This window comes from Notothenia coriiceps, unplaced genomic scaffold (genome assembly GCF_000735185.1).
Source record: "Notothenia coriiceps isolate Sejong01 unplaced genomic scaffold, NC01 NC01_scaffold00037246, whole genome shotgun sequence".
Lineage (NCBI taxonomy): Eukaryota > Metazoa > Chordata > Actinopteri > Perciformes > Nototheniidae > Notothenia > Notothenia coriiceps.
This window is the reverse complement of record NW_011369947.1, coordinates 25,191,083-25,206,509: the sequence shown is the minus strand read 5'-3', so window position 1 is coordinate 25,206,509 and position 15,427 is coordinate 25,191,083. Positions and strand designations below refer to the sequence as shown.

General features: G+C 38.3%; 2 protein-coding genes across 6 annotated transcripts in view; both read right to left on the bottom strand.

The window, feature by feature from the left end:
* Positions 1-7,011: 7,011 nt before the first annotated feature.
* LOC104966163 (DNA damage-inducible transcript 4-like protein) lies at positions 7,012-9,835 on the bottom strand. Its single transcript, XM_010795316.1, has 3 exons — positions 9,719-9,835; positions 9,380-9,490; positions 7,012-8,612 (listed from the first exon to the last, which is right to left on the bottom strand). The coding sequence occupies exons 2-3, from the start codon at positions 9,468-9,470 to the stop codon at positions 8,122-8,124; spliced, it is 582 nt and encodes a 193-aa protein (XP_010793618.1). The 5' UTR covers positions 9,471-9,490; positions 9,719-9,835; the 3' UTR covers positions 7,012-8,121.
* Positions 9,836-13,001: 3,166 nt separating this feature from the next.
* The window catches only part of LOC104966162 (mucin-7-like), an 11,453-nt gene continuing 9,027 nt past the window's right edge, over positions 13,002-15,427 (bottom strand). For all 5 annotated transcript variants that reach the window (XM_010795311.1, XM_010795313.1, XM_010795312.1 and 2 more), the window contains one exon: positions 13,002-14,590. In XM_010795311.1, coding sequence (XP_010793613.1) covers positions 14,577-14,590 — 14 coding nt within the window. In that variant the 3' untranslated portion in view covers positions 13,002-14,576. The remainder of the gene's footprint in view (positions 14,591-15,427) is intronic.

Below are 15,427 nucleotides of genomic sequence, written 5' to 3'. Positions count from 1 at the left end.
GAGGGTGGGGCCCCTTTCCCCTTTTTTGGTTCAAAGTACTTTAAGCCCCTTTCCTTTTGTTCTTGTGGGGAACAAATGAGGAGGAATTCCAAAAACGGTTTTTGGCCTTTTTCTCCTCCTTTCAGCCCTTCAAAATAATTTTTGCGGGAAAAAAAATCCAATTTGATGTTTTTTCCTTTCTATAAGGTTTCTTTGTATAAACATGGGGATTTAAAGTCCACTCCCAAATTGTATAATAATTTTCTCCCTGATTTGTCCTTCCCAAACCTGCCCTCGGCTTCCCCTTCCCTCTGCTGGATCATTGGCTTTTTTGATTTGTGAGGCAGCTGGAAACTTTTTTCCCAGTATATTAAAGCCATTCAGGTCACAAGGAAATCTCATCTTCGCTGCAAATCCAGGCAAGTTTACCCTCGGCTGGCTTCTGTAACCTACTTCCAGGGAAGAACCCAACGACCAGGAGGGAATTTAAGCAAAACACCCCCAAAAAAACCCAAAATTTCAAAAGAAAGGGACCCAAACTGACTGAACTGAAAACAAAACAACCAAACATTTAAAAAAATCTTTATTCCAAAAAAAGCCCAACCCTCATAAACATTGGGGGCTTTCATTTCAGTTCGTTTTGGCCCTTTTGGGATTTTCCCCAAGTTTTTCCATTTGGATCTTGTAAAAACGTTTGGAAGGGAAGTTGAAAAATCTCATTTTGACGAATACAAGTATTAAAGAAGTTAAAATTGAACTGGGCGGAGTTCTAACAAAAATAAAACCAAAAATATTACATAGTTTTCTGGGGAACCTATTTTCTGAAATAAAAACCTAAACCTTGCAACGGTGGCTTTTTTCCCAGTTCAAGGCAAAGCTTGAAAAGTTTTGCGCTGGTTTTGTTTCTGGCAAGCCCCACAGGACCAAGCCTGGTTTTTCAAAGGCTTTCTCCTTTTCCTTTCTGGACTTTTTCTCCCCGACCAAACCAGGAGACCACCAACAGGCTTGCCAATTGGAACTCCTGAAAATAGTATTGAAGAAAAAAAACAAAGGAAAATTTAAAAATTTACATCCAATCCAAATTAAAAAAAACCACCAACTGTGTTCAACTGATTTTTCAAACCTCATTTCCTGGCTTTCCCCTTATTAAAACCAAAGGTTTTTTCAAAAAAGATTTTTTTTTTTTGGCTTTTGCCAACATTTCCAACATTTTAAACTTGGACAAAAAGCTTTAAAATTTCTTGTGAGGAGGATTTTTTTTTTTCCCCTCCCAAAACCTTATTTGATTTGAATTCATTTTTCATTTTAACATTTCATAAATTCATTATTGTTCGTTTTCTTTTCATTGAAAAAATCCAAGTTGATACCCATTCATTGGTTTTAAAAATAATAAAGGAATTCAAATAACTTGGAAGAAGATAATTAAACACCAAAAAGGGGCAAACTTTTTCCGGGTTCCTTTAACCCTTCAAATGTATTAATATTTTGTGCCAATTTTTTTCTTAATAAGGGGGCACGGGTTCTTATTTTCAGGTGAACCAAAATGTTCGCCAGGGAAGTTGTTTTGTTTTGTTGTTTTGTTCTTAACCACAATTTTCACCAAATAACCTAAAATTTTTAACCTTTGTTAACGTTTACTTAAGTGTATCAAGAGCAAAGATTTGTAGATAAAAACCCAGTTTAAAATCCCTTGTTTTTCTAACTTAAATGAAACGCTATTAACATTTAAAACAACAATTACTAAAAAATGTTTAGGGCTAGCTAGCTACTAAGGGGACCCATTTTTGTTTAAAGTTAAGTTTTTTTTAACTTACCGCGCGTAGCAAGCAATTTCAGGAAACTTTCTAAAAAGTTAATAAATATGTTTAATGAGGATTAACCTTTTTAACCTGTAACACAACAAAATTTTAAACCAAGTAAGTTAACAGAAAAAAGGAAGCGGTGAAAAGAACAAAACCTCTTCAAACGCGAGCTCTTGGCTGAGACCAGCCCTCCCAGTTTCTGCCGACAGCTGGAGGCACCAGAAGCATTTGGGGCTTTTTGGCTGAGCCCTATCTTAGCTTGCTTTAGGTGGGCATTTTTGCAATCAGTGACAAATTATTGAAACCTTGAAAACAACGCAGGAACATTAAAAAAAAATAAAAGTGCCTCAACCTACCAGGGCCCTTATCTAACTAAGCTTTCTAAAAACGGCAAGTTTGAGTTTATCGTTTAGCGTCGCCTTGGTGCCTGTGGTTGCCCGCTGGCAACAAGCAAGGGACACCTTGTCAAGTTGAGACATAAGGCCCCTACTTTTCCTGTAACACTTTCAAAACAAAGCATGTGGGTTTTGCCTAATTGTTTTGACAAAGCAATATCGAAGATTAACAACTCTATCTTTTTGGCTAGTGAATATCCCTCAACAACAATTCCAATAATAACATTGAAATAAATAACATGTGTTTGTGGTTTATAAGTCAATTATTCTATTCATTGGTATCCACTTGGATGGCAGTGTTATCTCTATACGTTTATTTTTTAGCCATAATGATTGCAGACATTATGGGCTCAGGACATTAACTAAAGCAAGGTTTCTTACAAAGAGAAGGGGGATTAAGAATGCCAATTAGATACAAATCTAAAGTGAAAATCAAATAATACATTGATGAATGATAATGAAGAGTGAAGTGTTCATGGGTACTACAATTCCTACACAAATCTCAAGGGGCCAACAATTATTGAGCTTAAAAGGCAGGGTGTCCAAACTCAAATAACACAGGTGTTGCCAAAATAAAAAAAATGGAGTACTAGCCGAGGGCCGGACTGTTCAATGGTTATTGCAAAAAGTATTTGAAATGAACTTATTGCACGTTATTAAAACCTAGAACTAACAAAGCCTTAAATTATTGCCTATAAACAACATTAAACATTAAATAATCAGGTTGCATTTCATTTCTTTATGGCTCATATCTTGCAGCTTTTTCCGGGGAGTCATTTCTTATGATAGCATTACATGTTTCCACAGGCCAACAACAGCTTCAAAAAAACTATTTCCCTCAAAGAAAAAAACAAACATGCCCTGTTGTCGCAAGAAAAAAAGTGCAGAAGGAAACATCCATTAAACTCAATGTGCTGCTCTGTGATGCTAGTTCAAGCCAGATACTTGGCATCTCATCTTGGGTGCAAGTTCATCAATGTTTGGGCTCAGGCTCTGAGCTGAGGAAATCCTCAGAGTTGAGTGAAGGTGTGTGTGCAATATACCGGTGGGCCAGATCTAATAGTAATAAAAAATTATCCTGCGGGCCGAAATTAAATCCAACAAGGGCCTGATTTGGCCCCGGGGCCTTGAGTTTGACACATGTGAGCTAAAGTATATAATCAAAACCTGTATTATTTTCTATTATGTCTGCCTATAAATCACCTATTGTAATGCAGAAGCTTTTTGCAGTTGCCAAGTTGGACAAACTGACGGTGTATTTTATGTTTTCCTGTAATGTTGTGTTTTATTGTGTGAGCCAGAAAAAGTTGCTCCATTTCAATTCTTCTAATTATTAGAGCTTCTTACAAAGAATATCATGCATTAAGTCATGATTTTGCACAGATTTCCAATCAACCACCTTTGGAGCAGTTGTATCAAACTAAGAGGTCATGATTGCGATTTCACCAAGGCGACAACCTTCTTCCAGCAGCACCCAATAAAAATTCAAAAGTGAGACGACGCCCACTTGTCAGATGTCAGAGAAATCCACGTTTGGAGCCAGAACAGCATGAGTTATGGAGGAGTTGTCAGCTCCGAACCAGCGTCCTGCGAAGGTCACACAGCAGCCAGATAAACACTGTAGTGAGACTTAAATAAAGCTAAATCCAAACTGCTGCAAATAGCATAGCAACATCTCAAAATATCCATATGTTTTAAGAATACCCTGCTGTTTAACATCATGTGCCTGATATTTCACTGTCGTAATGGTTTATTTAGGAACTTCCTCCACTTTCTACTTAGTTACTACATGCTTTTAACTTCAGTTATTAATATATGATCAACCTAAGAGGTGCTAAACATTATTATGTAAGAGCAAAACATAGATGAGCCTATGAAATGTAAAATTAAACGAGACACCCAGTTCTTTCGAAGGCTTTGGCTGTACACAGTGTTACAATGAGGAGGATCTCAAAGTATCAATGATGACCACGTGAAGCATCTACTTTAAATCTCACAAACATTTTAATGCCGTGTGACTTTCAACTGGTCAGGATGCATCGCATAAAGTACTGCATTAAATGTTATGGTCACAATGCTGAGAGGAAAACACACTGAAGGACCAGACTCTCAATCTGAAAGCAATGCACTATATCATGCTTTAAATAATAAAGTCAAATATGATACTGTTACACTATGAAGCTTCAGTCTGAAATATCATCAAATGGCACCAAGGCTGATGTAACATTTGACATGGTAGCTGTCTTAAAATGACATATTAACAATACTTTTCAAAACGTTTTATGTTCTCAGGAGTGTTTATTTCGTGTTTCAAGGTTTTGAAATGTCAAATTTGATGGCATTTCTTTAGAAATCAGAATATCCAAATGCTCTGAACAGGTTTTTTAAATTCAAACTGCATCCCTCCCCTTTCATTTGTTTCTCCTACAATTTTAATACATATCCATAATATAAGGCCTTAGAATATAAGCATAAACCCACCTTTTTGGGTGTTGCATCTAGATGCCTCCCCAATTGGTTGAACTCAAATGGTTTTTCAAGGGATTGGTGGTATCCACATTTTGTATTACATTCAGGTCTTCTTTGGACCAATGCAAACAAAAGCATGCTCATAGTGGCAATGCTAACATGCTTATACTTGGTAAGTGTATTTACTATGTTCACAATCTTAGTTTAAGCATGCTAACATTTTAATATCACCATAAACATATCAATAACATCCTCCTATCAGTCTGTGCTCAGTGCCGAGGGGTTTTAGGTTGTTACTTGGCAATGCAAAGTAGATTTCCCCTTTTGCGTGCTGACAGCTCCACTTCAGCAGTCTTAGAAATATTTCCGTTTCACTACCTGGAAAGAGCGAACGGCAAGCTCAAGCATGTTTACCAAGCCGTTCATGTTAACAGTGCTCTTCCTCTCCTCACAACTCGACCTCATACCCTACTGAAATAGACAACAAAAAAATGACAAACATTACTAACAATATAGCATTCCAAGCAAAGAAAGATATGTGAGAAAGAAGTGTGACAAACATTTAATTTATGATTTCACTTTGCCTGCATAAAAATGTGAGTGTTTTCTGGCGGGAACAGTCTCACAGGGCAACAATAAACTGTCCAAAATAACTTTGTCTGCTACCTGATGCCAAATGGAAATAGTGAACGAGTAAACAAGGATCTATTTCTACAACCATTTATATCCAATGTATTTTCTACATTGATAGTGGATAGATATTTAAAACTGATGGCTGGGAATATAAAGCAAATTGAAATAAAGAAAGATCACGATGCAAACCCCATATAAAGGCAATTTAAACAAAGATTGTACAAACTTCTTGGAGACAGAAAAACATATCTGGATCACACTGAATCCCAGTGTGACATGCCACACTCATCAGATTTCCAAATTCACAGCAAGCAGGTTGTTCTGTGGGTCAGGAGACGGAAACATGGATCCAGTGACACAAATACGTAGAGGGACTCAAAGCCTGTAAACAAGTGTAGGCTGTCAAAGCTGCATTTGTGTCCTCTGTAAGCAGGAGGTGTTTTTGATCAGTTTGACTGTAGCAGGGATGCATGCGTTTCACAACAAGGCTCTGCTACTGAAACCCACACTGTGCAGCTTGTGTTGACACTGAGAATTTAAAATACCTTCAGTAAAGTGCAGCTCAGATTCTTGAGTGAAAAAGCCTTGAGTACTTTTCCAGGAGGCAAGAAATATGTTGATGTGTCCCTCAGAAGAAGCCTTTGCTGCCTCTGCTGGAAGAAGTATTCAGATCCTGAAATACTCAAGTAATACTCCTGCCTACAAAACATTACTACAGTAAAGGTGTTTATTTGGCTGTGGATGTTAAGGTTGAATAACTTGTGTCTCCTTGATACACCATTTGGTAGTATAATGCATAACACAGCAATGCATCTATATGATCACTTGTCTAAGCTTTGAAAACGCATAAAAAAGCTGAAAATTGCTATTTTCACACTAATAAATGATTGAATAATTGTTTAGTCTATAAAATGTCAACGAATCTGAGTCCAAGGTGGGGGTCTTTAAAAGTTGTCAGTCCAAAATCAAAAGATATTTATTTAAAAATGTTAAATAAATACAAGCAAGCAGTTTTACCATTACCATTTAACACACTTATCCATTGGTTGCGTTGTTGCTCTAAAAAATGTTGTGTTCTATAGACCTTTTTGAATTCATTGTCAGGCTAATGTTATAGGTTTACTCTCCACAGACAGACCGTACTTTATACTTTTATGGGCCCCACAATGCCCCTTGTGTTGCTGCCTCACAGCAAGGGTTGGGTCAGGCAGGGTTGTGCAATTGCAACAAGTAAATAACCAATCACTGGTGCTTTGTCCCCTCACAATGACTGGGATGCATCTTGCACAAGATCATGTGCTTCTGTCATTTAACTACTGTAACCATGTGACCCTCTTCAATTGTCGGTGCTTGAATGACATGCCTGTTAAAACCTTTGCAATCAACATGTTACAGTATAACAATAGCTTACTTACTGTAAGCCTCAAACTGTGCATTTAAAAAAAGGTGACTGAAAAAGGTCACAAGCCCAAATATCCCACACAAGTGTCACAATGTTTAGTTTATCTGAATCTCATTTACCCGACAGATCACTATGGAGAACCCGCCATTAAAGACAGCGAGAAATATCACACACGCAGCTGATGTGCTTATGTAACAAACTGCTGCTGACACCAAACACTGTTTTCAAAAGGCCCTGCAGGAGCGGAGGGATCAATACAATATTAATAAGTTTCAGGACTCAAAAACAAACAGTGCCAGGAGTATTGAAACATCCCAGAATCTACAGATGGAAATGTTTGCAGACACTTTAATGGATAAAAAAGGATCTGAAAAAGTTTGCTAGTTTTCCCTGTGAAGCTGATATTTATTTTGTCATAGCAGGACAACATTGTCTCAATTTAGAAAGCCTGTATTGCACCACTGTTACCTACCAAACTCCAGAACATGCAGAGTAACGTCAATACAAATTGCATAAAGTATATGAAAATAAAGTTTACATGTTTGATGTCTAACAGTTTCCTTCAACAGAAGGTTCAATTAGCATTTTAAAAAAACACTAGGGAATTCATCAAATATCTCAAATTACAAAATGGACCTTAAGGTGGGGTAGGTAATTTTGGAGAAGCCAGGTCGAGTGCGCTACAATTTGAAAATACACAGCCTGAAAAAAAATCAGCCACTTCCTTAAAGAGCCCCTCCTCCAACACACACGACCAATAAGGGCACGAGATAAGTTTGTGCACAGATGGAAGGCTGACAGGCCATTCAATCATTTTTAGCCGGCACGGTCTTCTGTGCACAAACTTATCGCGTGCCCTCATTGGTCATGTGCGCGTTTGTGTGTGTGTGTTGGAGGAGGGGACCTGCTTCGCACAGGTTAAAGAATCAACACATGAACAATCCTTTTAATAATCTATAAAGGCGGTGCATTGAAAGGAAATGTTTCAGAACGGGGTATAAAAATAAAAATGCACTAAAAACGTTTACACTAAACACACATCTCCAAGTGAAAAAAAAAGTGCATTTCTCTGACATTTAAGGCATCCACATAACCGTAGTGTGAGAAGCCCACACCACGACAGCAGCATCTTCACAAGACGATCAGCCCTAAAAAACATTCGCAGCCATAAATACAGCATTACACAACAACCTACATACAGTATGGCCCCCAAAGACTTAACTTCGGTCTCCTATTCATCGTGCCCAGGTGCGTTTACAGCTGCTGAACATACTCAGTGTATCTGGAAACAGACCTTCAACAAAGTGGCTAGTGTCTTGCTCTAAAGTGTATCAACTATAGTGTATTGTACAAAAACACTAGAAAATATGACACCAATGGAGTATCATTTACATTTGGGCAGAAGTGCCTTTACCCACAGGAAACCCAATATATATATAGTTCAGCACTCCTCTACAATAGTGCCAGCCGAGGAGGAGTACAGTTTTTTCTTGACGAGCCGAAAGCCTGAACTCAGTTTGAGTACATGTCTGAAAGTCGGGGCAAAGCAGGTTCCCATGAACAGGAAGTCCCGCAGGCTGGGCCAGGCAGTGCCGTCCTGCTTGAACACAAGAGTCAGCTCAAAGGTGGGCACCACGGTGGCATCGTACACAATTCGCTCCAGCCGCTTGCAGCCCTTCTCCATGTCCAGGTGGACGTAGAGGACGCAACCCCGCAGGCCGCAGGGCTCGCAGGCCGCCAGCCGCAGCACCTCTCCAGCTATCCTCTGCGTCAGCTTCTCTGGTACCAGCACAGAGGAGCAGTGCAGGGTTGTCTTCTTGGCTCGGGACAGGCAGTTTTCAAACATTTTGGCCAGCTGTTGACAGGTTCTGTCTTCAGTGACTTCTCCAGTCCTCTGGGGTTCAGCCAGGCAGTGATCCCAGAAGTCCAGTTCTAGGAGAACAACACAAGTTGAACAGTTAGGGACCAATGACAATGTCTTATTTAAGATAAACATGCAGGTAAATAAATGGCTTTTTTCAAGATCCCATCATCATGCACAAATGAAATTAGTCAAGCCACAAACCACTATTTTAATAATGGATTAATAAAAAGTCAATTATTTTTGCACAAATGAAAGAAATGTTGTGCATCTCAAAAATTGGAGCTATCACTCTTTTTCTCTCTCCATTTTATCATATTAAACTGGATATTTGGGGGCTTTGGACTGCCAAAAGATAATTTATAATATTTTGAAAACCAATGTTAAGAGACCAAATGAATAAATAATGATGGAAATTATGTAAATGTTCAATAATGGAAACAAATTATTTTCTTCTAACAAAACAAATATGGATTGTCGGATTTAATCTGATTTTGCATCCGCTCAATTTGAGTGTGTGTTTATGATGCAACACTCACAAAAGAAAAAGGATTAACAGTCAGACTGCTAATCTGTTCAATGTTATAAAACATGCATCACAGCAGTCACCATATAGAAACTGCAATAAAAGAATGTGGCTTTTGACAGAAAAATGGGGTTTAATTCGATTTTTTTCCAGGTTGTTGTTGTAAAAGGGAGGCTGAAGGGATGACTTCATCCTCCCCTCCTCACCCCTCCCCTCGCTGCTGCAGCCATGCGCCACACACAGGGGTAAATAAGCACCCTGCTAGAAGAACCCAGACACTAGCATACACAAAAAACACAGAAAAAAGCTTACCTTTATCAATGCAAGCCTGGTCATATCTTCTCTCCACCAATTCTGAGATACAGTCGCTGCTTTTGGTCTTTAACGTGCTTGTGGCGACCATGGCGACAGTGTGCTGTTTTCCTGTGAAAATGTAGGAGTAGCAGCGTCAGTTTAACAGTGGAAGCAGGTTGGTCTAGCTCATTAATCCACAGCTGGCTCATTTAGCCACAATAAAAAATAAAATGTGAACGCTTTTAACTTTCAAAATGTAACTTACCGCCCGCGCTAACACCAGGCTAACACCAGTTAACTACTTTAGCATTACATTTCGAGCTAACCGTTCATTTTCAAGAAAATTACATGACTTACCTTAAATATTATTTAGTGCAAATATAATTTAGTTCAGAAGGTTTCTCATAAATAAATTCACAAGCAGTGTTGCCCCCACATTGACACAAAAACACAGACCCACATTCACACTGAAGCGGACAAAACTTCTGAGGAATACTTATACCTTACTGCCAGTCAGCTGACCGAGGGTTGGACCAATCACAGCGCGCCTCTCGACGTAAAGGCATCTCTTCTCTGATTGGCGGAAAAATCTAATTTCAATAAATTAACTGTTGATTGTCCAATTCATGGGGGATATAGTTGTTTTTAGGGAAAACGATAGATGCACGTTTTGAAGTATAAAGCAATAACATATTAATATTTTTTATTAGATGTATATTTAGAAATTAGATTGAAAAAAGTGTGTTTTTTTCTGAAGGATGAAGAATCTAATTTGAATAACAATAAGGCTATCAGGACACTACATATCTGTTTGTTTAATGCTATGTTTGTCTATACCCCTGGCCACAAAGATTATTAGACCTTTGATTCTGAAGAATCGAGGCCAAAGAAAATGTTTAAACATGTTTTGTCTCTCTATTTAGTCCAAAGACCTATGATGCACAAACAGTTCATATTTATTTTATGTTTTAATTGTAGGAGAGGAAAATCGACATTTTCATTATGGCTGCATATCAGCAGTATTCACACATTGAAACCTGGTACTATCTTGACATGAGAGGTTGAAGCATGAACAGTTTAGTGTTTGCTCTGACCCTCTCCAGCAAACTGAAGCATACTTACTTGTTAAAAAAATACTCCAAAACTCAGATAATGACAGGCATGCAATAATGCAAGTAAAAAAAGTCCAAAATGTACACATGCAGCCAGTTTTACAGGAGGGAGCAGCTTTAAGAGCCCCCCTGTAGTGATACTGTGTGTGTATACGTGTATGTGTCTTTGTACATTTGGCAGGTAGCAGTGAGCACAGTTGTTCAGCCCATCAGGAGTTTATCCCTCATCATACTCTGTCTCAACAGAAATGTCCCCACAGTAACTGGATCTGCAGCTCTCAGACCAGCTGCTCTGCTGCTGGCTAAAGTAATGGAAATGTGGACTAGAGAGAGGGAGGGTGGGAGGTCACATGGGGAGAACTAGATATGACTCAGAAGAAGTCACATGCTTTAGCTAGTGTTACTGCCTTTGTGCATGCAGGCATACACAGTAAAGTGCTGCATAAGCAAAGCTTTGTTTAAGTTATCTGTAGGCTTTGATATTAGCAGGGGATAAATAGGAGCATTCATGTTGTTTGACACATTTATCATTCTGCGGGAATCTAAACAGGTTTTAATGTAAACATATTCATTTATCGTAAGAATTTAAATATGAAAAATGAAAAAGTTACCTGGAATATGTTGTCATGATTTGTCATCCCCTTTTCTTGTTACTAGTGCTTTCTTGTTTGTTTATTTATTCTTTTTCCCATGTTTGATGATTTATTTTTCTAAGTGCTTGCATATTTGTAAAAATACATGAAAAAGTAATAATGAGAAAACACAAACACAAAGAAATTGACTTTTAATATTACAGTTTTGAAGACTTTCTGCTATCAAACCATCCATTTTTAAGTGATTTAGTAAGTGCACAGAATACCAAAAGTTCAAATTCTGATAGCTCGGAGCTCAGGACCCATATTGCATTTTCCTGACTGTCCACAAAGCTGAAACAGAGTTCAGAGTGTATCCTTCATGATCTTTGAACTCGTGAAATAATACTGCATCACAGCGCTCAGGAGACATAATGTGTTAACAGCGACTGTCACATCCATCGACTCGTTGGTGTCAGTGCTTAAGATGTTTCCCATGCCTCTTTGTCACATTCTGCATCTATTTTAACTTTGCTTTTGCATGTAAAGCCCCTTTCTGGCTGTTGCTGCTCTGCTCCTGTCACACTGGCTGTATCTCAGCTGGATTTGAATAAAAGAAAATGAAATACTTGTCATGACTAGCATTTCAAGGACCTGGGAAGTAATGTGAAGCACCTCTGCATATGACCTTCACTCCTGTGTTGGCACAGAGACACAACTAAACTCTGCTTGTGAATTTCTCACATGTGCCAACTCATGTTTCTCTTATTGAGGCATAAAGATGTAGCCTCCTGTTTCAGGTTACTGATCTCTCCATGAACCTTCTGTTATCCCCGTCAAGTCGCTCGGTGTCAGTATGCCAGGCTGGCACCACTCTCCCTTCAGTGAAACCTCCCTTTTGCTGAATTGCACTTCTCTACCACAGGAGATAATCTGGTTGTTTGTGCAAGAATATCCTACGTGCGTATCAGAGCCTTGCACAAGTAAAAAAGTTGGAAATTAAGTTAGGAAAAAGTAATGTAATATGTTTGTATTTATTAGAGCCAGCAGACGCAAAAATCCCTTATTCATAATTGATCATAATGGATCCTAAATTGCAAAATGGTGCATCTACTGTTACTTGATGTATGTTAACGTCTCTACAAAAACCCTGCTTATGTGCTTTAATGGAGCTTTGGTGCAATGATATCTTACATTAGGAATAATTTGACTTTCTATATGTAAGTGGTAGTTGAACACATTTGTTCTTTTGGCACAACGTAGCAGCATTATGCAGAAGAATGACTGAAGGCCACCTGACGCCAGAGTTTTTAAACACAAGGGCACTACTGAGAGACAGTCTTCTCTGAAAATACTTTTAAAAAAATTAACAAAAGAGAAAACTGGGGATACGCAGTAGCTTAACCATAATGCAAATGTTTCCTCTGGTTGTGTATGAATCTTGTAGATTTCCTGAATTTTAGTTATGTTAATGTTTTAATCTGTTGGCTATGTTTTGCTGTGCTGCAGATATTACAGATTTAGAGATATATTATGTGGAAATCACTCCCCACAGTACTTTCAAATCGATAACACTGTTTGCTAAGGCAATATGCAGCTCAGCAAGGCTCTTGACAGAAAAAGGCACTAGATTGAAATTAATTCCAATATTAATCTTTCATTTTCAGACACTTAGATCCACTTTGCAGTTGAAAGATGAGTAGATATCTGACTTTAAAGGGGAGACTAAGCAGCGTGGAGTGAAGCTGAAGGAGAGAGGCCTGGCATGAGTGTAACCTGTCCCTGCCACAGCTGTGTGTGATGGGTCGATGCCCACCTGCCAAAGTCTCTGTCTCTGGAAATGTGCCCACAGTGGGAGCTGTCGGCCAGTCTCAGCTTACAAAGCCCACAGTCCTTATCACCCTGTGCGGAATCGATTCACAATGTGGGTCATACCTACAAAATGGCAGAAGTCAATTGAATTTATACCGTGGCATTTAATTAGTTGCATGAAAAATCACCATGTCCAGATGTGGTTTAGAGCCTATCTGTTATCCCTGGGTTATGAAGATCAAGCAGAGGGAGATTTTTACACCGGTTGCCTACATCTCACTCCTCTATCAACTCAACTCCCACAAGAGAGAGGGGCAGAAACATGGAGGCTCTTCGTGTTGACTGTCGGCCCCCTCTAGTGGAAAGTCACTGAAAGGACAATGGTGGTCCGCAGAGCCAAGTCACAAGCCTCAAGTCTTAACATTCAGGTCTCAAGTCACTGTGGGAGTCAAAAAAGTCAAGACGAGGGCCCTGCTGTAAGTCAAGGTTAAGTTATCTGATTATCCATTAACTTAACTACTTTTATAATGCTGCTACTTATTTATACGTGTAGCTATGTGCTTTTTTTAACATGTGCTGTCCTCTTTATTAAATATGTCTACTCCTTTTATCTTTTAATCGTCCAAGCCTTTTATCCGTACGTTGTCATTGGCTGAAACAATGTACATTTCACCGCTGTTGGACAATTAAAGGGTTTCTGATTGTAAATTGCATGGAGGCAGCTCCGTCACTTTTCTGCCACATACAGGTCAAAGAATACAGCTACTGAAGATACTGAAGCTTATTCAAGTTCATCGTATCTTATTAACGGTGAGATCCAGATAGGAAGCGTTGGGAGGGAGGGTCTTAAGTCTTTTAAGTGACAGGAACTTGGTGACACGAAGCTGGCAGCCTACCCCTATTTGATCCTCTACCTGCAGGAAAACATGATAGGATGCACTTTCAAAGCATTGCATTTCATATCTGGAAGCTACAAACCTTGCTCTTGTGATTTATTGAGAAAATGTAAATGGAGAGCAACATATTCCAGCCAAAAAGCATTTCCAGTGTCTTTGTATACAACCCGTCTTTATATTTACATATAATAAAAAAAAAAGTAAATCACCATCAATACAAATCCTTCTGACAGCTGTGTACTTTAAAAAGCTTTCAGTAGAAAAAACTGGTGAAATATTTAACATCTTAACTGATAAATGAAAAGCAAAAATGAGCACCTAAAAAGAGCCTGTGCTTAGTGAAATTGACACAAAAACACATGATATCCTACAAAGCAGTCCAAGGCACATATGTGATAAGCGACAAGGGTAATTATAAAACGATGAAATCAACAGATTAATTACATCAAACATATGATGATCTGAGGTCAGTGCACTGTGCAGGAAGGTGTTTTGTGACAAACATATAGACAGAGATCTGCAGCTGTCTTTGTCTTTGTCAACAGTATACTGAAATAAAGGGTGCTTTTATTTCTGTTCCACAGGCTGACAGTATTTAGCCTAGGTTATCAATATAAAGATTTGTTGAATAAAATATATTGTAATTGAAAATGGGTTCACTTACTCTGAAATGTATCAACACACCCTGATTTCAGCATACAGAATCATACATACTTTTTGCATGTTTTCACAAAATCACGAGAAAATTCAAAGAAATCAAATCAGATCATCATTGTGTGGGCGACAGGTGTGAGGCACACACTGTTCTTGATGTCCTCCTTTTTTATCTGGCAGCAGCTGAAACATACACAACAACAGAGGAAAGTGATGAGACAACAGCAGGATAAAACGGCATCTGTGTGATCAAAACTTCATCCAACTCCAGAAAGTATGAAAAACATGTGCATTTTTGTCAATCCAACACTAGGAGGCGGTGCTGCATTGACTGAGTACATGACTGTATGTCACCATGTAGCACATTGATGACTTTATTTACAATGAAAATAAAAACTTCATGTTCCCCTAGACAGGTGTCCCGCCTACAGAGAATGATTGACATCCTAACAGAAGACCCGCCTTAATGAGAGGATTGACGGATTGCAGTTTCACATCAAAAGAGCCTGGTGATATATAAAAAAATCAAAAATCGATGTCTTTTGGGGAATTTTGCTTGTTTATTTAGATATTTATTGTACGTTGCTCTGTTTGATATTTCTGGTCACTGAACTGTTACCTGAGCAAAATTCTATAAAACTGTGACCCGAAATAAAGAATAATACAAAAAGAACATAAAAATGTAAATGATAGGTACTTTTTCGATTTAAATATATTGTAAAGCAGGTCAAGTTTTTAAAAAGTAAATGTGAATTGCTAACATTTACAGTCTTAAAAAAACCTGGCATTTAATGTTTTATTGTGACGTAAAAATGGCTGTTAATTTCTACTAAAAAACAACAACTTATAAAACAATCCTACTTGTTCCCGCTATCTGACTCAAAAAGTTATCTTACATTTTTCTGAAGCCAAACTGTACATCATTAAATAATTATATTACATTAAAGTTAGGACAGTTAGAGTAGAGATACTTTTGTTAAGTCAGTAAAAAAAACGCCAGTTTTTGGGAATGATGGAGCG

Coding starts and splice junctions, on each gene's coding strand:
- LOC104966163 (XM_010795316.1), bottom strand. CDS start 9,470: ATGGTCGCCACAAGCACGTTAAAGACCAAAAGCAGCGACTGTATCTCA. Junction 8,613..9,379: donor CCAGGCTTGCATTGATAAAG/GTAAGCTTTTTT, acceptor TTGTTCTCCTAG/AACTGGACTTCTGGGATCAC.